The following is an 18,938-nucleotide window of genomic DNA, read 5'->3' as shown; positions in this document are numbered from 1 at the left end:
CACTAGCTTTACTGCATGGTAAGCACCGTTGATGCCGCAATACGAGTTAGGTACCTACCTATAATGCAGCATACAACGTCCAGAATCCTTCTTGTGTTCACTTTATAAATAAGGTAGCCAATTAGCTTAGCTGCAATAAATAGAATAATCATAAAACACTTATGTAGCTTACGGTTACACAGGAAGACGCGTTGATACCTATCAAGTTGCCATCCTTCACTATTGTGCTACATTATATTCATGATTCAAGCTATCTTCGGGCCTTTTATCTGGGCCAATCGATTACCTAGCTCACGCCTTGCCGTCTTCTGCTAGGAACCCGTGATATCGACATCTCAAACGTTCTGTGGATATCGATGACGTTGAAGGCGGCTGTGGAATCTTGGCGGAGTGGTCAACAATGAGACATACATAACTTCAATATGAGGGATATTTGGCTACGTGATCGACAAACGCTATTGCTATGTCCAATTAGAAGAAGTGTCGCATTGGCAATCATGAAGCAGGAGACGATGCTGATACCGTCCGAGATCAACCCAGACTACCTCAAACATCTTCATAGAACACTAGCAGAGCTGGACATCATCCTATGAGCTACCATTCTAAGTCACATATAAAATAGGAAGCACCAAATGGGGCCAAAATTATCCGGATGCTTTCATTAAGGAAGCCTATTGGTTTAATCTCTACCTCACAAACCCTCTGATAGCTATCCATATCTGTAGCTTCCGAATACAGGGTACTGTTCTTGTTATTCCATCTCCCACAACTCATCAATCATCCCTTTGGAGCCGTTCCTCCTCAAATCAGAAGAACCTTCTTGCGTCGCAGCCATCCGGCGAGTCAGCAACAGGCTCATCGGCGGTAGGGTTGCATTCCACTGTAGCCACTTTGTTAGTCCGGACGCCGAACAAGATAGGACTTAAAATCATACCTGTGGATACGGGGATAGCAGTAGTCAGCCCGAAGATGAGGGCTACGAGGGTGATGGCTATCTTTTTGAAAAACATTTTCACACTAAATTGTTGAGTCGAGAAGAGTCTTCTCGAAGTCAGGGTAGAAAAGATGTCAGGAATTTCTAATACGAAGAGACTTAGAGTTGCAAAAGGAAGTTGGCTTTGACACCAGAGCATGTCTTCAAGTTCCGGACTGATCAGCTATTTATCTCCTTCGTTTCTTGTATCACATCAAGGTGATGGCCCTTCGAAGCCTTAAATCGGTCGATGGCTACAGCAGATGGTTGTACGTTCGTGTAGTGCAACCCATTATGTTCGTGGGGGCGAAATGGTTGGTGTGACGAAAGCATTCCGCAGCTTAATGATACTATGACATTCTCTCCTCCCTTCTTTGCTTTATTCTCTTAATATGTTATTATTTGCCGAGTGTGCTCCATCTCTAGATCTCAGTTGTTTTCTATTTGAAACCAAATCCCTCCTCTTTGCCCAACTTTATACTTCACGGTAAACATGAAGAGCACCAGTTTCTTTAGTCTGTCGGCCAGAGGTAGCGGTAATGCGGATGACGAGGAAAGTCAACACCTTATGGAGGAGGTTAATGATTACTCCTTACCATTTTCTTCTTTAGCGAGCCACCTAGAGAAGACATTGATTTACAAACGAGTATACATCTTTATTATACACGCTGCTCTCGTCCTCTTGGTTGGTTTGCTGCTGCATTACCATCACGATAGTCTCAATGTTATGCCTCTGAAAGGTCGAACATGGTGTTGGTAACATACAGAAACTCCTAAATATTCAAACATACTGACAATTTCAAAGCCCCCGTTCACCCGTTCATAGAGTATGAGGTCAACGGACAGCGCGCAACGGACCATCACTACAGCCAATTCTCAGGCCCACCCACACCAGAGCAAGACGATGCCTGGGTCTCTCTGACAAAACGTGAGTGCATCATACTCCAAGCACTACCTATATATGTGGATTTATCAATATAACCTTTCTATAGCTACTGGGTTCAATGCCACTCTCGAGGAGCTTGATAAAGCTGGGGAGTCGTTGGAGGACTTGGCTCGGCTCAAAGATGGTGGATATCCTGCCTCACTCGGCGTCTATCATCAGCTACATTGTCTAGTGGGTTAATTCCCGATCCTTTAATGAGTTTGAAGGGACTCACACCTGGCCAGCGGCAAATACGTTTATACATCTATCGCAACAAATACTACCCGAATCTTACCGAGGACCAGGACGCGAACCTAATCGCACATATCGGTTCGTACCGAGACCCTAATCAGAGTATATTTGCGTATTTCTAACGCTCATTAGACCATTGCACCGAGGCGCTCCGCCTCGCCGTCATGTGCCATGGAGATACCCACGTCTACTCTTATTCTTGGGGCGAATCGGCCTACAAGCCGGACGCAAGGTCTAGCTCGAAATCTATATGTGTAAAATGGAGTTCTATCGAAGACTGGGCGCTCGCGAACATGGTCCATGCAGAAAGTATTCTGCGCCCGGAGGAATATTCTGAAAGTCTATCATGAAACATTTAGGAGGGATAAGTGGACTTATGCTCCCGCAGCTTAGGCTCACATTGGTACCATCTGAATCTTTGATGCAACTTCTCATTCTTTGTCAGTAATAGGTCCCTAAGTCAAGCGTAAAGTGAGTGCAAGGAGCGGCGTAGCCGCTGCTAGTATATAGCAAGTATGAGATGAACTAATAACGCTACTTCTCCTAAGGTTGAAGGGGGCGAAGCCCCCTTCTTATACCTTGCTAACTCGCGCTTGCCTAGCAGGAGGTCCGCAGGACCTCCTTCTAGGCCTGCTCCACTTATGCCCCTGACATTCTTTCTCCTTTTTCAGTTAAAAGTTAACCGTCATGACCCCCTTTTGCAACGCATTACACCAAAATGTCACCTTTTATATACGGGCATAATTCAGCTCACTTCGATGATAATCAACTAAGAATAGCCTCTCTAGATGCCTAATTGATTCTATTACCTAATTACGAGGCCCATTAAATTCTGAGAAATTTCCTTGCGTTGCGACCGTAGCAGATACAACGAGATTCAGAAAGTACATTGCCCCACATACAGAATTAGGTGTGAAAACATGTACTTCGGGAAATCTGCGAAAACTGTTATATCGCGACCCCTAACTCAAGGACCTTGACGTTTCGTAGCTTAATTGAATGAGTAAAGTAGGTAATTTACTTATTTATTACAATTATTAAGGGGCAGGCTAGCTAGGTTCGTGTATATGAGAGGATACTTATTAAGCATATTAAAATTATTATGGATATAACTATAATTTGCTATTCTAATTATTGCTAAGATATTTTACTGCGGCTTAAAAATTAGCTTTTATCGAGTAAACCCTTTTGGTGAACATACCTAGGATCACAAATCTAAAATACCAAGTTTTGTTGTCGCTAGATAGCTGTTTGGGGAGATTTCGCAAAGTACATGTTTTCGCACCTAATTTTGTAGGTGGGGCAATGTACCTTTTCATCCCTGAGGGCAATCGTCACAATTGTAGCATCAAGAAACACTTTTAATTCTTTTGAATTTTATGACTGTAAGCCCTGGCTATTCAGTAGTGTAGCATGACCAGATTTTGTTTAGTAGCTTTAGTATTTGTTGAGTTGAGCCTATATAGAAAGGGTGATGTTTCGGTGTAAAAGCGTTGCAAAAGGGGGTCATGACGGTTACCCCCTGTTTCCAATGTATGACAAAAAGGGGCAAATTTAAGTAAATCCATTCTCACATCCCCGGAGTTCAAAAACAAAGTTGATCATAAGGCAGAAAACTATAATGTAGCGGTGTATTATTTCTAGAAACCAACACTAGTCTACGACTATTGTTCATCCCAACCTATAATGAAGCTTAAATTGTGGTTATGGGATACGGTCGTTCAACTCCGCTGCTGCATTTTACCGACAACTTATGCGTCTCGGCGGCGTAATTGATCATGATGAAAGAGATTCTATTCAAGTAATATCGATTGTTCTAGCATCCGAAAGAATAACGTCGTATTAATAGTGAAACTGGGATTCTATGTACTTTTCACATCTACCATTGAACGCAACGCACACACGAGGCATTGGGTGCTAAAAGTATGGGAACTTGATTTCAATGTAACATCATCGAATGTGGAAATCAAGAAGACTTTTTGCGATAGAAGAAAGTGGTGGGAAAAGGTCTAGAAGATATATGATAAGGGGAGAGATATACTAACAATGTTCTGAGCATATCAGAAAATCACAAGATTCCCTTTCGAGGCCCAGTTTGTAAATTTTCTAAGAGGTAAAGTCCATGAGAAGAATAGTACATAGGAGAGAAAGGATGCGAATTGTACGCCACGAACCAAGGAAAAGAAATGTCAATATGGAGCTCATGGACACAGGTAGATTAGTATCATGCTAACCTCCCTTTTTAGTAGACGAACAGTTATGATATAGTTAACTGTCATTCCCTTACCATCACCAGTAGGTCATTGCCAAATGCTTACTGTAAAGTTTTTATATGGGAGCTTCTTCATCCGGTAAGTATATAAATGCTAGCAGAGAAAGGATCGGCATGATACAAGTCACAGATGACGAGCGCATTTATGGAGAAAATGACGAGCAATGGAGTCATATTATATATACGAATTGAAGTGGTTGCGGTATTTGGACATGAAAGACAGTAAACCTCGGAATAGTAAGATAGTATCCACGCTCAACTCCTCCAGTATCCAACTCGCTCGTTCTATCGTTTAGCAAACAAAATGTCGAAAAGCTGGCCATTAGGTAAGTCGAGGCGAGCATTCTTCCGTGTCCTTCAGCTTTCACATATCCGCGAATCCGAAAACTCTTTCCCAGAAGTCGTGAAATCGTCTATCGGCATGAATACAAAATAGGGGTCTCTCTTGTGCTGGGACGATCGGGACAGGACCAGAATCAGTTGGCGATGCGTCGTCCCCCATAGGTTATCCTTCATCTCAAAGTTTTCCTCTGATTCTGTGAACGACCTAGCGGCTTGACGTCGCCCGCTAGAACCCCCCATCCAGACCGTCCCCCTTGGTGAGTCGCCGGCCTTCCATTAGGTCATAGTTGGCGACAATCTGTTGACCAAGGTAACCCCTTTAAGGCCGGTGAAGAGCAATGGGGAAGTCCCGGAGGCGACGCTTGAGAATCTCCTCGGGGATAGGGGCGGTGCTGTTAATGGCTCTCGACGTGAGAGATACGGGAGCAGCAGGGGCGGTGCCGTTGGGGAATGAGTAAGGGGCGGCAGAGCCGACCTGGAATACGGCAGCAGCGGCCAGGAGAGCAGCGAAGAAACGAGCCATGGCTGAGACTGAGAAGGACTGTGGCGACGGTTGGTCGACGGCGAGTTGGAAGCTGTGAAAGACTGTTTGGCGGAGGATGCTGCAAAAGAAAAAGCTAGAAGGAATATCCGGCTCGGGGGAGTAGACGGACCTCCTTATATGGGCGCGTCGAGCTGGCGGCCATAGCAAGAGAGGATCGGCATATGAGTTGCGGTGTTCGGTACGCAGTACGGAAGTTCCTGACTCTTGACATTAACCTAGCAGTAGCGTTCACGTATATTGATTCATTATCAAAGAGGCCAACCTAGACAATGGTGCTTCCCTGACCAATCCCACCGGGACCTGGTTCCTATTTCGACAGGGAAACCTGGAAACCGAGTTCAGGGGTGGCATGTACGCCAACGGCGATCCTCATTGGGCGATCGACATCCCGGCGCTACTCGTGCAGCCGCATGCCTACAACTTCAGATCATAGCAGCAAGGGGCATCGGTGAGTAATAACTATCCACCCACATCCGTCCTATCAGGCCCATGGGGAATGCCCCAATACAGCTATGGACAGGCCCCGAATCATCAGATTGTGACCCAGCGCGGAGGAAGTAAGCAGCGTTACACTGCACTGCTTTGTCGGTTACTATTTAAGCTACAGCGGCGACGTGACATTTCAATACACGCTGGTTTCTTCTTTAGACTTCGCCGCGCAGAGGTTCATCGACTGCAGCTATACTTTCTAAGGAGTGAATAATCATTCCGCGTAACAGTATACGCGTCGCGTTACACCCAATGCTTACTTAACTCACTTACATAGACATTAGAGATGACTTAGAGACGACTTTGTCATAACCCCTATCTTAGAACGTAGAATCTAGAAGTGAAGAGACCGAGATAAAGAATAAATTCTTCTCTGCCGTCTTGTAGAGAGTCGTCACTGTTTTCGGAGGTGTGCGCGGTTGAATTCACATGCTGCAGGTCCTGGCGAGGGCACATGGGGGTGACTTCATTGGTCCGTTTATTATCCTAGTCGCCCTTTAGTTGACATGCATAGACCAGAACGAAACTGGAAGCCAAGATAATATCCAGAGAGTTCGACAGAGAGTGGGGCGTGCAGAGGGTGCTACAACACCAAGTCGACGGCCCTACAGCCCAACCAATGTAGGCGGCGCTTCCATATATTGATATTACCGGTTACGGATTTAAACATGGCATCAGATGCACGGGAAAATTGTAAAAGCTTTATAAAAGCTTGGCCAACTTGGCTTCTAGCCTAGAAGACTTGAATACAGAACCTATGCGCTCGGTCTAGGACATTCTATACTACCTAGACATTCTAAGCTACCCAGGGGAGATAAGAAAAGCCAGCGCTCCTTTTGCTCCTTTTGTTTCCGGCACCGATTTTCGTACGATACTACTAGATGGCAATCCGCATTCTTTAGTAGCGTCCAATTGCCGACCAATTAGACATGCGTTACTTAACATGGCAGTTCGAAGTTCGAATTGTCATCGGCGCACCCACTCTGCCACTGCAGGGAACTATGCAAGAATTAAAAGAATTGCCGTCACTGCGGCGGCCTTCAATTCGCGAAACCCCCAGTTCTATACTAAGCTCAACATGTGAATCGAGTTTCCGGATTCCGTAAGGCGGGCAAGGCGGGCTAGTTTCAAACTGAATGCCCACATGAACAAGGGGAAACCAAGTGCCGATCATAGCACGCTTTTAGTCGTGATTCGGCCCTGAGCTGCCTGAGTAAATATAGGGATGGTACGCTAGAGGATGTGAGATTCGCTACCAGCCGTGGATAATCTTCGCCTTTTTCTTGGCCTTGCCCATCGGCCAGGCACGCCTAGGCATGCAGCATGCTAGCATGGATAGCAGACTAGCATGGAAGAACTCAATTGAGGCTGATCTTAGCCTGTAACAGTAGGCGGCCTGTCACCTGCATAAGAGAACCTCCGTTATCTTCCAGGAAAAGATTTCTCTTCTCTCCCATCAGACTGAGCAGACTGGCAGACAATAGATGATCAGCTTTGTGGGCGGTCCCGGAGTCTTGGACTAGCGAGATTACCATACAAGGGAATTCCCAGCGCGCTTGAAGATCCGTAATATACAGCTCCTTGAATAAGATCCTTACGTGAGCTCCCCCCCATCGCGAAGCCCTTTTATCCGAGAAGTGCTATGACGCCAGTATCAGGACAACGCGACGGCGATCCTCGGGAGGCTCGGAAAACCGCGTCCCAAGAACTTCAAAAGTAGAAGTCGCTAAATAAGAACCAGAGCATCGAAGCCCGAATCTACATAAGGATTGGGCGCATCTCGATGCGATAGGGCAATATGTCTTATGCTAACCTAGGGGCTCCCAACAAATTCCCAGCCGAGAAGCGAGGAGCTGCAGCTGGCGTCGCTTTCGTTCTAGATCTGCAACTTAAGCCTATTTGTGTATACTCCAATCAAATGCGCAGGCCTATATTATGAGAACATTCTGGTCGCAAGTTCCCATAAATGCTGTCACTGTGAGGCAATCTCAGTAAGGAGGCCCATATCGCAAAGTCAGAACAAGTTGGCAGCAAGCGAACTTGGCAGAGCACCTCTATATAAACGATGCTGAAATTAGAACCAGTTAATATCGACGATTGTGCTACTCGGTACGCCATCGTTTTCTCCGACGTGTTCTAGTTATCCCATCCAGTGATTTCTCGGCCTTGACACCCTAGGTTTTTATTTATCTTTATCTTTTTTTTTAAAAAAATAGTCTCAAAAGATCTTTCTCCAAAATAGAGATCCTCGCCAATGCCTTCGACCCAACTTCTCTGCTACTCGAAGTTTAACCGCGCGAAAAGCCAGATGGCGAAGGTTCATCGATGCTCGGGTCTGGCGTGGGTGGTGATGTAACACTACAAAGCGCCGTCCGGTACCTTACAGCCTCAACATTCACCACGATTCGGGATATCGGATTATACATGCCCGAGAAACAAACATGATATCAGGGCTTGTTAGAATAGGTGGCTAGATCTCGTTTTCATTATATCCGGTCGTTGAAAAGATGATACATGAAGCTCTATTGACGTCTCCGCTCAACCGACTGGTGAGATCCATTACGACGTTCGTATACCGCTTCAGGCATATATTATAGGTCACCGTATGTGTATATCTCGAGTCGTATCTCACGCACTTCAACTAAATCTTGAAGTAGCCGGGTAAAGAATTGAGGCGATATCTCATGCCAATTAGAACGAAATATACGGGGTTTTACATAGCTGACTAGGTGCCTAGGATAATTAAAATGAGAGTTCGTATCATGTAGACACCCGGAATGGTCCGTTATGCTCCAGACAGTGACCGGAGTTACTCATGTACTCCTTCCCTTCGCGGCGCCCTTTCAGTTTGTGGATAGAGTCCACCTACTAGGCATGTTCTTACGTCTTAACACACCATAAACCCATCTCGGTGAACCTCGAAGGCTCCTATCAGATCGCTCACAGGCGCAATCCCACCGCTCTGCCCCTCCTTTGCTCTTCCTCATGTAAACTTGGGGGTTGTGATGATCTTACCATTACTGCCGACGCAACCCACGTTCCGCCGGCCTATGTCTGAATCCTCGGATTCTCAGAGAGGCTAAAAGAATGTATCTCTGGTGTTATGCGCTGAGAAGGGTCTTGGCTGATCAGTGTCCGTGATCGCCGCATGATATCTACGTCTTTTTGGCTCGATGATCTTCGATCGCTTTGAGGACTCAGCATAAACTCGTAACTTTGCATGCCGATCCAAGGTAACATAAATGTTTCCTTCACTTTGCAGTAACTATGATATGTTACTTCGTAGATAAAGGATATATGATAGAAAATGCAAACGACCTCTCAGTGCCAACATTGAGGAGATGAATACGTACCCTTATCTCAATAAGCGGTCGTAAGAGCATAGATGATAAAACATGGCGGATGAGGGAGAATTGAGTTTGAGAAGGAAAATTTGACCGTTGAGGTAAAACGGGTGTATTATCGCGAAGTGGTATGCGGAAGTCCCATACCCTCAATGGAAAAGCATTCAGTCATTCCTAATCGACCTCTTGATGTATAGGAAAACTTCTAACTGTATCGTATCTCTACTGTTATACGTAATGATGCCTTGCTGGAACTTCGTGTATTATTTCTCTTTTCCTTCGGGATTGGGCAGTTTATCCGCATAGGCTTGGAGTTTCTCTGAATCACCCCCCTTCTCTTCTGCCTCATCTCGCGAGTCGTTATTGCTCTCGCCTTTCGTATCAGATTCTAGAGCTCCAACATCATCTTGGATCCCCTTCCCTTTGTCTTTGGTCTCACCGACAGCTTCCCCCTTGATACTGCTGGCCTGGCTGACATCTGCACTATCGGGACTCCTGACGCGCAACCCGAGATGTCTCTGGTTGTCCGGATCCTCGTCATTCTCTCCTTTCCAGTCAGCAGCTGGCATCTGAGGTACGGGTGCGTCAACGCTGGGCATAGTTAATTCCCTTGCCTCGTCATCCGGCACGGTGGATTTCCAGACAACTGCAATTTTGTCGGCAGCTCGTGTGCCCTTCTGGCTTGAGCCCTTTATCCCATCCATCTTATCCCATTCTATCTCAAAGACCCCATTCAGGTCAGGCTTACCGCCCTTTTCAGGTCCGTTACCTTCAAAAAAGGCATTAAACCATACATGCGCCACAGCGGTGACCATAGTGAACCCCATGGAAGTAGGTGCACGGTTGCGACGCTCAATACATACGTTTACGTCGCTGTTAGGCAACTTGATAGGCTTATGAGGTTTAAAAATGACAGCCATGCCTCCAGGTTCGGAGTCGTCGTCATTTTTAAGGAGAGATGATGACGAATTTGAGGTGTTGCTAGACTTTGGCTGACCACCGTTTTGGGGAGCCTTGGAGGTGGAATCAGTAGGTTCGGACGGTTCGGTAGATGAGCTTTGCGGAGATTTAGTAATAAGTTTTGGGCTTGTATTTCTCTTCGGCTTAGACGACAAAGCAGCAGGCTCGTTAGGTGGTATTGCCGTAGCCTCTGCGTCCTGCACTTGTTCGGCTTGCTTCGCTTCATCGAGTACTTCCTGCCCCTGTGTAGAGTTAGGTCCATAGCCAACCATGTCGTAGAACATATCTATGACTCCGCTATCGCCCGGCGCGTCGCCTTCTACTATAAGCCTCTCTTTCTTCGTGAATGTGTGAATAACTTTAATCTTCCTGCCCCCATCCACGAACCCCTCGACCGAGAGCTTGACGCCAGACCGCAGCCCCCAGACGTGGATCTCGACAATCTCCAACTCCCGATCGACGTATTTCTTCCCACCTTTAGTCCACCGATCGACATATCCTATCCACCGGAGTTGGCTTGGGATGGTGATGCCGGCGCCGAATTTTGGTCGCATCCTCCTCTCGGTGAATCTCGCAAGGGCTTCCTCTGGCGTCCAACCACATTCGGCAATGAGATAGCTACAAGCCATAGTTCCGCTACGGCCCTTACCAGCCTTGCAATGCACCACCACCACCCGGCCACCGTCTTTCTTGTCTTTCCACGTGTCTAAGACCTTCCCAACAATATTCTTCTTCCCGTCAGACGCCTCAGCATCAGCTCCGAGGTCATTTCCGTTCAGCCAGTTCCGCATACTGGCAACGATCATGGGTACCAGCCTGAACGGAGGGGGGTGGTGATCCGGCCACGGGTAATGTCTGATTCGATTGTAGACAAGTTCATCAGGGTAACCGGTGCCTTCGCCACGGAATTCCCATATGGCCCAGTTCTTCCCGTGTTTTGAGTCGAGGAAAGCGACGAGACGATCGAGAGGATTGCGATAGGCGCGCTGCGGGTAGGTCTGAGACGGGCCGGAGCTGTTGACGCGATCACGTCAGTCCCAATGTGCTTAACGGCGGGGCTATATATATTATACGTACGTCGCGATGATGTTGTCGGTAACATAGCAAAGATCCAGCCCTGCCTCGGGATGCCTCGCGCGAGGCCCTGCGACGATCTGACGTAGCAAAGAAGCCATTCTTCGAGGCTGAGACTGGGTATCAAGAGGACTCCAAACGGTCAATTGACATGGTGGGCTATTACTTCTAATTCAGCTCGTAAGCGCGAAGTGGTATCAAAAGGATCACAAGATTATTGTTGAAAGAAGAATGTCTTATATGGCATAGGTACCCATGTACAACGTAGGTCATTCATTACGTACGGTACGTCATCGACAGTAAGGAGTGGAGACACCAGATTTAGAGTTCTCTGGTTCTCAGGGGTTCGGGAGCTATTGGGGCTTTGCTATGTGGCTGAAGATGTGGCTTTGTAGTGCTTCGATATATACCTAGGTACCAACATAACTTCAACAATACAACATTTTATCCCCCTTCATTCTACAGATACCTATCTACTAATAATAACAATTATATTTATACAGACACCTATATGTATCCAGGTATTATCAACAGCATTCTCACTACATATATCCTACATCTGTGAATCCATACTTGTCCGTGTACATCTACGGGTACGGTGCCAACTCGTCATACTGGTTGCCGTGCGTTGCGCCGTGGCCTCTTACTACGAATGGATCCGCCCAATCCACCCGGTCTCTATCGGGATACACGAACCATTGTGCTCCCGACGTAGTATCAAAGCCCCTATTATAAGGGTGCGCGTAGAAGTGACGTGTGTCCTCCGGCACTTCAAGGATCTGCAGGAGCACCCACAGATCGGAGCCGTCCGAGGTAAGATTTTGTTGCGTACGCTGGCACACGGCGAGAAGCATATCCCTAAATTCCTCTGCGCTGCTGTTGCGCACGTAATGCATAATGCGCCGTAAGATGACGATCCAATGGTTTATGCTGTTGCACGTAAGGTTAGTCTCTTTTATACCCGGTTGGGGAATGAAACCTACTGGTTAGCATCAACCGTCCCGTGCATGGTTCTAATCTCTATAGTCTGATGCTCTACCTCGTCTGCAGCTCTGGACCTCTTCTCGCCCGTTATGCGTATTCGCGCCCCTGAAGTGATTTCTCCTTCCTCATATAATCCCGAAGCACCCCATAGTGCATCATATATCTCGAGAAGCGATGGATAGGTCCAAACATTCTCGAGGAATTCTCTTTGTTGTGGAGTGAGGGCATCCAGTACAACATTTTCGTTCAAGGCTGCCAGTCCTCTGGCCGTTTCTGCTGGTGTTGCGTTCGGGGCACATCCGTTCAATCTTCTTTGTTCGTCGTTTTCACCGAAAAGCCATTGTGCCAGTTTGGTACCCTCGATCATCCTTGCGCACCATCTTTTCATTCTCTCGGCGCCCCTATCCTTTGTATGGCAATGTATGAGGGTCGATTCGACTAGAAGCCATATCGACGCGAATCTCTTGACTTCGTATAGGTTCCAACCGTGCTTGTGGCCGAAATGAACATGAAGTCCCGTCGAAGCTTCCATGGGTTTGTGGATGCGGAAATAATTCCGAAGGGCAGCGCAAGCTTGTCGTATTTTTTCGGCCGTTACCTCCGAATCCTGCGGCAAAACAGGGCTAACAACTTCTGCTCCAAACCACTACGGCAGCAAGAGTCAATATTCTTTCTTTTCATAAATAAATCCAGATTTTTGGGGTATGCCACGAGAGCAAAGGCATAGACAGACCCCGATCAGCCAATGGTAGGCATTGAAGTAGGCGTGGAGAGGAAAAGAGAGCACTGGATGATACATACCTGATAGATCTCCATTGGTACTTGACCTGCTCGGTCATTAGGTATATTATAGCGGTTAGGAGTCATGCCATTGCCGTCGACTGAAACATCTTGTACAGCAGTCCACTTTGGTAGCAACAGTTAGTAAGTTCATTCTTTACGTGAAGAATTTGGATTTCAAATATGTCGTGAAAGCAGCATCTCCTAACCCAGGTCGACTATGAAGTCCCCACTCCTTAGACAGACCGGGAACGGAGAAAGGTAAAGGGGGAAAGAGGGACTAAATATTACATACCGCCCTGTATCTCTTGTTAAGACCGTTTGCCCGGACATAATCGGGGTCCTCTGCGGTCCGTAACTCCTTGGTATGATCCTTCTTCTGGTTATTCTTCTCTTCAGTCACTTTCTGTTTGAAAAAACCGACGACCTGCTCGATGTACACTTCGTCGTCCCATCCATTGGGATCTCTAAGTTGTGTAGCGACTTCATCACATAAGACATCTATCTCGCTGGTAGGCATCGCTCTCATCAGCGCACCGGCAGAAGCGCACTTGGTTTTCCATTCCTCAAAAAATCTGTCAGCGGTGGCTTGGTTTTCAGCATTAGTTCTTATGCTCTCCTGCTGTGCAAAGATTTTGAAGTCGGTTACTTCCTCCCGCCAATCCACCGCTTCGTCACTTAATTCAGACTCAGTGATGTCAAGCCCATGACCGGCCATAACCTGAGGTTCGTGGGCCGGTAAGCCCGCCCGTCGCAGTACCCTAATATAGCAACCACACGTTTAGCCATCGCTCTAGATTCCACAAGTTTTCAGGGACTTAATAGTATGGATATCCACCGTGGTGGCTCTGAAGTCACACAATTTTATACAGAGACTTCTCCTTGAAAACATGGAAAGCGAGGAGTTTGGGTTACGGACCTTAATAGTCTATTTACAGCGTATTGTTGCAACCTGCCTTTGGCGAAATGCTGGTCGTAGTCATACCCTGTGAGGCTTTTTGACAGATAGCGTGTTTCAGCCGGGTGTGCATCTCCATCGTCGTGCGTCGGACACATTGCCAGAAGAAACTCGAGTTCTACCAATTGTTAGCAGATATACCTACTACGAGCAGCCTTACGCTTCGGACACGCCTCTCGAGAACGGCCATAGAGGTAGGTCGGCTGAATGACTGTCGATGGAAAGAGATATTGGTACATACTGCCACTGAGTTAGCATTGAAATGGTCAACAAGTAAAACCTCAGCAGTATACTCTCCGCTGTAGTCTCTGATACGTACCCTACACCTATGCAGGGTTGGTCCTCAACTGAGCCCTTTACACACACAAAACCATCGTCCGTGGCCTCTTTTGGTTCATCTCCAGGGCTTTCCTTTAAGCGCAAAACGCCAGGTACACCCCAGGCTGAATCAACCTCTGAACCATCGGGCAACAGACTAGGCGTGTTATCAGAACCACCACTACCACCACTACCACCACCCACATCCTCCACTTCGCTATCATCATCTCTCTCGTCCATTCGATCCTCTCCAGCATGGGAAACCTTCCATTGACCATCAATAACTTTAAAAGTAACCTTACCAGAAGGCCCTTGCCCGCTTACAACATTTTCTTCTTCATCCTGGTCCCCGCCGCCGCCACCATCATTATCGGCACCCGCACTGTGACTAGGATCATCGGACCCCTCCTCTTCCTCCTCTCCCTCCTCCTCCTCCGCCGGCGAGTGAACCGACTCGTCCGAGCCATGCATGATCACATCTCCACCAACATAACCACCAACATAACCACCACCACCACCACCACCATCATCCGCGCCGTGACCCGGATCATCAGCCTCCTCCACCTCCACCGGCGAGTGAACCGACTCGTCCGAGTCATGCATGATCACATCTCCATCACCACCATCCTCGTCGTCGAAAAACAAACCGTGGTCGTCGGCGCCGTCCATAAGTATTTCGGGGCTGCCGCCGCCGCCGCCGCCGCCGCCCGCCGCGGGCGGATCGACAAAAGCCTGCAACGTCATCACCCTCCCCGTCATCGCCGCGATCTCCGCCGCCGCCATGGGATGCGATATGTTCGTCGGCGACACCCTGCGCTTCGCCTTCCGTACCCGGCCCCCGCCCCCGACCAGCTCCCCCAGTTTCTGGAACACCCTGACCCTCCTAGCCAACCAACGCTTCGCCATGCTGATATCCGATTGTTCAAGTTTTTATGGCGTGCTCTTCGGCCTTGGTTCGTACGGTTTCTTTTTTCTACGCTTCCTGTTTAGTCGAATATCCGTTTTTTCTTCTTTCCTTCTCGATAACAGCTAATCTAGAAAGAGCGGTAGGTTTGAATTAGCCTTGATAACCGAGGATACCTATTGTCCGTATACAAGCACTCGAGCCGCCTTGTTTTCGCGAGGATAGCCATGATTGAAGAAGTGGGCGGACAAAGGCATTAGACGTTTTCAGTTTTCTTCCCGTACGTGTATCTGGCAACTTTATTGTGTTGCAAATACATTTGCGTCTAAACGATTTGCTTTCGTGTTGTTCAGGTTTGGCACAAAGGACGGGGCCTTTGAGGCTAATGAAATGTAGACCAAACGACCCCCTATAACAAGGGTTGGGAAACAAGGTAACCGTTAACCTCCTTTGCCACAGAAGAATGACCTTGATCATGATGTTAGCTAGATATATATCCTCTCTTTCATGGCAACTTCACTGGTATCACGTAAGCTTAGCTGCATCCCTTCAATTCCGCGGTTGGAATACAATGGATTAATTTTCGTCTCGTTCTCGGCAAATTGTGGACTTGAAGGCATTCTATGTCCGCCTATAGGTAGTTCATCATGCAAGGTCATATCCTTCGCGAATGAGCATTGGTGGATAGATGTCCCTATTTTGGCCCTTTTTGATGTTGCCGGTGTAGAGGGCGCCAAAGAGACTAGTAGAGTAACTCGGGCATGATTGCGTACCTAGCAGCATGATAAGTGTAGCATCATCGCAGAATATAATATGTCCCTAGACAGTACGACGAGATGGAGAACTCCGAAGAGAGGTAATTCAACACTAACTCAGAGCCTAAGTTTTTCGTTTAGCAGAAAGAACGCACCTGGGCAAATTTATAGGCTTAAACAACGTGAGATGAAGGATTTGTTTCTGGCTAAAAACTGGGATGAGAAACAAGTATAACAGAGTGCCCATTACCCAGCCTGATGCAATACAAGTCACCTATTCTCGCCCCAACTACCGTGTACCAAATCAAGATGTAGGAAAGCCACATCACTCATTGGGCGGAGTTCTTTCTACCTCTCATTCTGAACTCCAGCGATCTTTGCTAACGACGTTATCATACCCCGTATCGTTCATTGCAACCTTCCGTCTCCCAACTGCGTTGTGACGGAAATGTAATGTCTTAATACCAACCAACCCTTCCATAGCCTGGCACGTGCTTGTTCTTCCACCGTATCACCGTAGGCGTCCAACTATGGCCGACCTTATTCAGGGTAGGAATGCGGAATCAGACATTAGGATGTCTTCTTAGGCACCGCGGATCCATTCGCATACTTGCCGATGTCGGTAGCGTCGTGGAATTGACGCGCAGCAGTCTTCACAGCTTCCCAAACAGATCGCGCGGCCGGGGGCGTACTTTGGGCACCTACCAAGGAATCCAAGCGCAACTCGAGTGCTCTGAAGGAGTCCTGTACATGGGAGCTCTGGGCAAATCGAGTGCGGAGGAAGACGGTGTAGATGGCGATAAGAATCCAAGAGCGGCGCTGGAAGAAGATAGCGGACAGGAACAGTCGGAACCAGATGAGAATCTCAAGAGTAGACACGATAGACATAGACGCATCATAATACTGCTTGACGAAGTTGCCGATAGCTTCAGCAAGAGGGTTGGTAGACTGCGACTTAGAGCCGGGAGAGGTGCCGGCAGGAGCCTTGTTGGGCTGAACCGTAGGAATCACGTTGTTGCGCGTGTAGGTCGCCACGTGGAAGACGGAATAGATTCCATACGGGAGCATGGCAAGAGAGTACTGGGGGTTCACCAGCCAGACTAGCGCCAGCACTGAAAAGGGGCAGGGGCATTAGCATCACCGTTACTAGGCGTAGGAATAGGGAAGAACATACTAAGATACTGAACGTTCTCATCAGAGAGAAGGCCAAGGACTCCTATGTTCTTGGCGCCAACCTTCTGTCGGGCTCGCCAGGTCTTGTAGACGACGATGCCATAAGTCAGAGCTGCGGAGACAAAAGCTGTGCGGTAGGTGAACCGAGCGGAACCAGTGTTGTAGCTGAAAGCGATAACGGAGAAGGAGTATCGGAAGATGCACAGGAGGAGCACAAGATGTCTATGAAGGTAAATGTAGAGGTTAGCAGTCGAGTTCTCCGTCACAATGTCAAACTCGAATCGGAGAGCGGAACATATAGCCGAACCGAATCCCCCAGCGGTGTCAAGCAATGCAGATTATAGTCGACGAAAGATAACGTACCCGCTGAACCAAGCGACTGCGAGGTGTCAAATGTTAGCATAAAATGTAAAAGGGAGGGGAAGCTGGAGAGGAAGAATGGGGATCACATACATTGCAACGTCTGGGCCAGAGCTAGAAGCCTCTCGCCGAGAGGCAAGTTCGCAGAGGGCGGAGGTGCCATGTTCCCAATAAAAACTGCAGGAGGATTTACTATTCCTTAAAAAAGAAAAGAAAAAAAGGTTGTCGCAAAAATACCGAAAGGAATCTCTGAGGCAGAAAAGCGCAAAATCGTAGAGGCGGGATCGCGTGCTACTCGGAAGGTGAAATAGGTGATGTGGAATGCCTCGGAGGTTGATGATGTCGTATTGGTTTGAAAGAGCTTGGAAGCTGGTGAGGTGGCTGGATTTCTAGGAAAGTGGGAAAAAATGACGACGAGGGCCAATGAGGGTTAGTGCTTTATCCTGCCCAGGAGGTGCTTGTGCAACCAGTGACCTTGAATTTAGCTGCTCGGTTTGTGGTCGGTGCGTCACCCGATGCTACAGATTTATGGGTCTCAGTATAACTACAGAGTTGTGTACGAATCTGTACATGTACCTGGAGATGCTCGCAGATGCGTGCGCATTCAATGTTACTACTTCGGGGGTCCGACAGTTCTGCGCGATACCACAAGATTGTTTCAAGATATTCGAGGTCATTTTTTCTATTATGCCAATAGATCAGGAATTTTGATAAATTGTCATATATTTAAATATTGATTTCTCATATTAATTCATATCTGTATCTGTATATAAATACCTAGATATGTACGTTAGGGGGGTTTCTTGTAATTGTACAGATACATGGTACCCACTCGAGATTGGCTGCTCTGTTCAAGACGAGCTGAACACCTGGGCAACTGGAACTGAGCTAGCTACCCACTTGCCTTTCGTCATATGCCCACTACCTGCACAGGGCAAGAAAAGTCCCCACATGGAGGGGACAACTGTAGAGCTCTTCTCATCTTCAGCAATATCAACGTGGCATTCACACTTACGACAGATTGCGGAAACCAAACTTTAGAAAAGAGAACGACCAATGCTGTCAGCAGCTGCCTTTCAATTCTCCAGGCGAGTTCGCCGGCGAACAAGCAGCTAGAAGACGTTATCAATCATTTATCAGATAAGGAAATATGGGCAAGCTTAGCCTAAAACAGACAATTTATCTACCTATTTATAGAGATATTTGTATGAATTCGACATAACTGAACATTCCTTTATTCAACTCTTCGAGGTTTTCCTAAGCATGAGTCCCTTCAAAAGCATAGGTTGTATTGGACCTGATTGCCTTATGCATAATACAATACTACGATATCATAAAGCTAAGAAGGAGAGCATTGGTTAAAGCAATGCATGGCAACCCTTTAGCTTAAAGGCTAAGTTCCTTCCTTCTCCATAACAAGTTGCAGATAGACGTCGATAATCTCTACCAAATAGATATAGGTACCCTGAATCGACAATAAGACTCATACCCTGCCCAATGTATATATATAAGTAGGGAAATTGACCCAAGT

The 18,938-nt window shown here is 47.3% G+C and overlaps 6 protein-coding genes across 6 annotated transcripts; 1 reads left to right on the top strand and 5 right to left on the bottom strand.

Annotated features, from left to right (window-relative positions):
• Positions 1-482: 482 nt before the first annotated feature.
• F4807DRAFT_421652 (uncharacterized protein) lies at positions 483-1,339 on the bottom strand. Its single transcript, XM_047997601.1, has one exon. The coding sequence runs from the start codon at positions 1,131-1,133 to the stop codon at positions 807-809; it is 327 nt and encodes a 108-aa protein (XP_047855620.1). The 5' UTR covers positions 1,134-1,339; the 3' UTR covers positions 483-806.
• A 127-nt stretch (positions 1,340-1,466) lies between these two features.
• On the top strand, positions 1,467-2,500 carry F4807DRAFT_451197 (uncharacterized protein; the record flags this gene model as incomplete). Its single annotated transcript, XM_048000214.1, has 5 exons — positions 1,467-1,725; positions 1,779-1,901; positions 1,966-2,090; positions 2,144-2,228; positions 2,283-2,500. The coding sequence occupies 5 exons, from the start codon at positions 1,467-1,469 to the stop codon at positions 2,498-2,500; spliced, it is 810 nt and encodes a 269-aa protein (XP_047855619.1).
• Positions 2,501-5,083: 2,583 nt separating this feature from the next.
• Positions 5,084-5,450, bottom strand: F4807DRAFT_459329 (uncharacterized protein; the record flags this gene model as incomplete). Its single annotated transcript, XM_048001344.1, has 2 exons — positions 5,084-5,305; positions 5,418-5,450. 2 exons carry the CDS (start codon positions 5,448-5,450, stop codon positions 5,084-5,086), a joined length of 255 nt encoding a protein of 84 aa, XP_047855618.1.
• Positions 5,451-9,150: 3,700 nt separating this feature from the next.
• Positions 9,151-11,473, bottom strand: F4807DRAFT_421640 (phosphatases II). The gene is made up of 2 exons (XM_047997600.1): positions 11,179-11,473; positions 9,151-11,115 (listed from the first exon to the last, which is right to left on the bottom strand). Exons 1-2 carry the CDS (start codon positions 11,274-11,276, stop codon positions 9,405-9,407), a joined length of 1,809 nt encoding a protein of 602 aa, XP_047855617.1. The 5' UTR covers positions 11,277-11,473; the 3' UTR covers positions 9,151-9,404.
• An 88-nt stretch (positions 11,474-11,561) lies between these two features.
• F4807DRAFT_421634 (uncharacterized protein) lies at positions 11,562-14,672 on the bottom strand. Its single transcript, XM_047997599.1, has 6 exons — positions 14,222-14,672; positions 13,859-14,019; positions 13,235-13,700; positions 12,961-13,065; positions 12,159-12,805; positions 11,562-12,105 (listed from the first exon to the last, which is right to left on the bottom strand). Exons 1-6 carry the CDS (start codon positions 14,453-14,455, stop codon positions 11,763-11,765), a joined length of 1,956 nt encoding a protein of 651 aa, XP_047855616.1. The 5' UTR covers positions 14,456-14,672; the 3' UTR covers positions 11,562-11,762.
• Positions 14,673-15,937: 1,265 nt separating this feature from the next.
• Positions 15,938-17,799, bottom strand: F4807DRAFT_421631 (uncharacterized protein). Its single transcript, XM_047997598.1, has 4 exons — positions 17,501-17,799; positions 17,411-17,426; positions 17,049-17,269; positions 15,938-16,986 (listed from the first exon to the last, which is right to left on the bottom strand). Exons 1-4 carry the CDS (start codon positions 17,568-17,570, stop codon positions 16,445-16,447), a joined length of 849 nt encoding a protein of 282 aa, XP_047855615.1. The 5' UTR covers positions 17,571-17,799; the 3' UTR covers positions 15,938-16,444.
• Positions 17,800-18,938: the final 1,139 nt, after the last annotated feature.

This window comes from Annulohypoxylon truncatum (assembly GCF_022578515.1).
Source record: "Annulohypoxylon truncatum strain CBS 140777 unplaced genomic scaffold F4807scaffold_11, whole genome shotgun sequence".
In the NCBI taxonomy this organism is placed as follows: domain Eukaryota; kingdom Fungi; phylum Ascomycota; class Sordariomycetes; order Xylariales; family Hypoxylaceae; genus Annulohypoxylon; species Annulohypoxylon truncatum.
Note: the sequence above shows the minus strand (reverse complement) of the source record. Positions and strands in the feature narration are given on the sequence as shown.

Excerpts from the sequence above, each read along its gene's own strand:
- F4807DRAFT_421652 (XM_047997601.1), bottom strand. The coding sequence starts at position 1,133 with ATGCTCTGGTGTCAAAGCCAACTTCCTTTTGCAACTCTAAGTCTCTTC.
- F4807DRAFT_421640 (XM_047997600.1), bottom strand. The coding sequence starts at position 11,276 with ATGGCTTCTTTGCTACGTCAGATCGTCGCAGGGCCTCGCGCGAGGCAT. Across the intron at positions 11,116-11,178 it reads ACCGACAACATCATCGCGAC|CTCCGGCCCGTCTCAGACCT; the intron begins GTACGTATAATA and ends TCGCGTCAACAG.
- F4807DRAFT_421634 (XM_047997599.1), bottom strand. The coding sequence starts at position 14,455 with ATGGACGAGAGAGATGATGATAGCGAAGTGGAGGATGTGGGTGGTGGT. Across the intron at positions 14,020-14,221 it reads AGGACCAACCCTGCATAGGT|GTAGAACTCGAGTTTCTTCT; the intron begins GTAGGGTACGTA and ends TGCTAACAATTG. Across the intron at positions 12,806-12,960 it reads TACCAATGGAGATCTATCAG|TGGTTTGGAGCAGAAGTTGT; the intron begins GTATGTATCATC and ends TTGCTGCCGTAG.
- F4807DRAFT_421631 (XM_047997598.1), bottom strand. The coding sequence starts at position 17,570 with ATGGCACCTCCGCCCTCTGCGAACTTGCCTCTCGGCGAGAGGCTTCTA. Across the intron at positions 16,987-17,048 it reads TGAGAACGTTCAGTATCTTA|TGCTGGCGCTAGTCTGGCTG; the intron begins GTATGTTCTTCC and ends GCCCCTTTTCAG.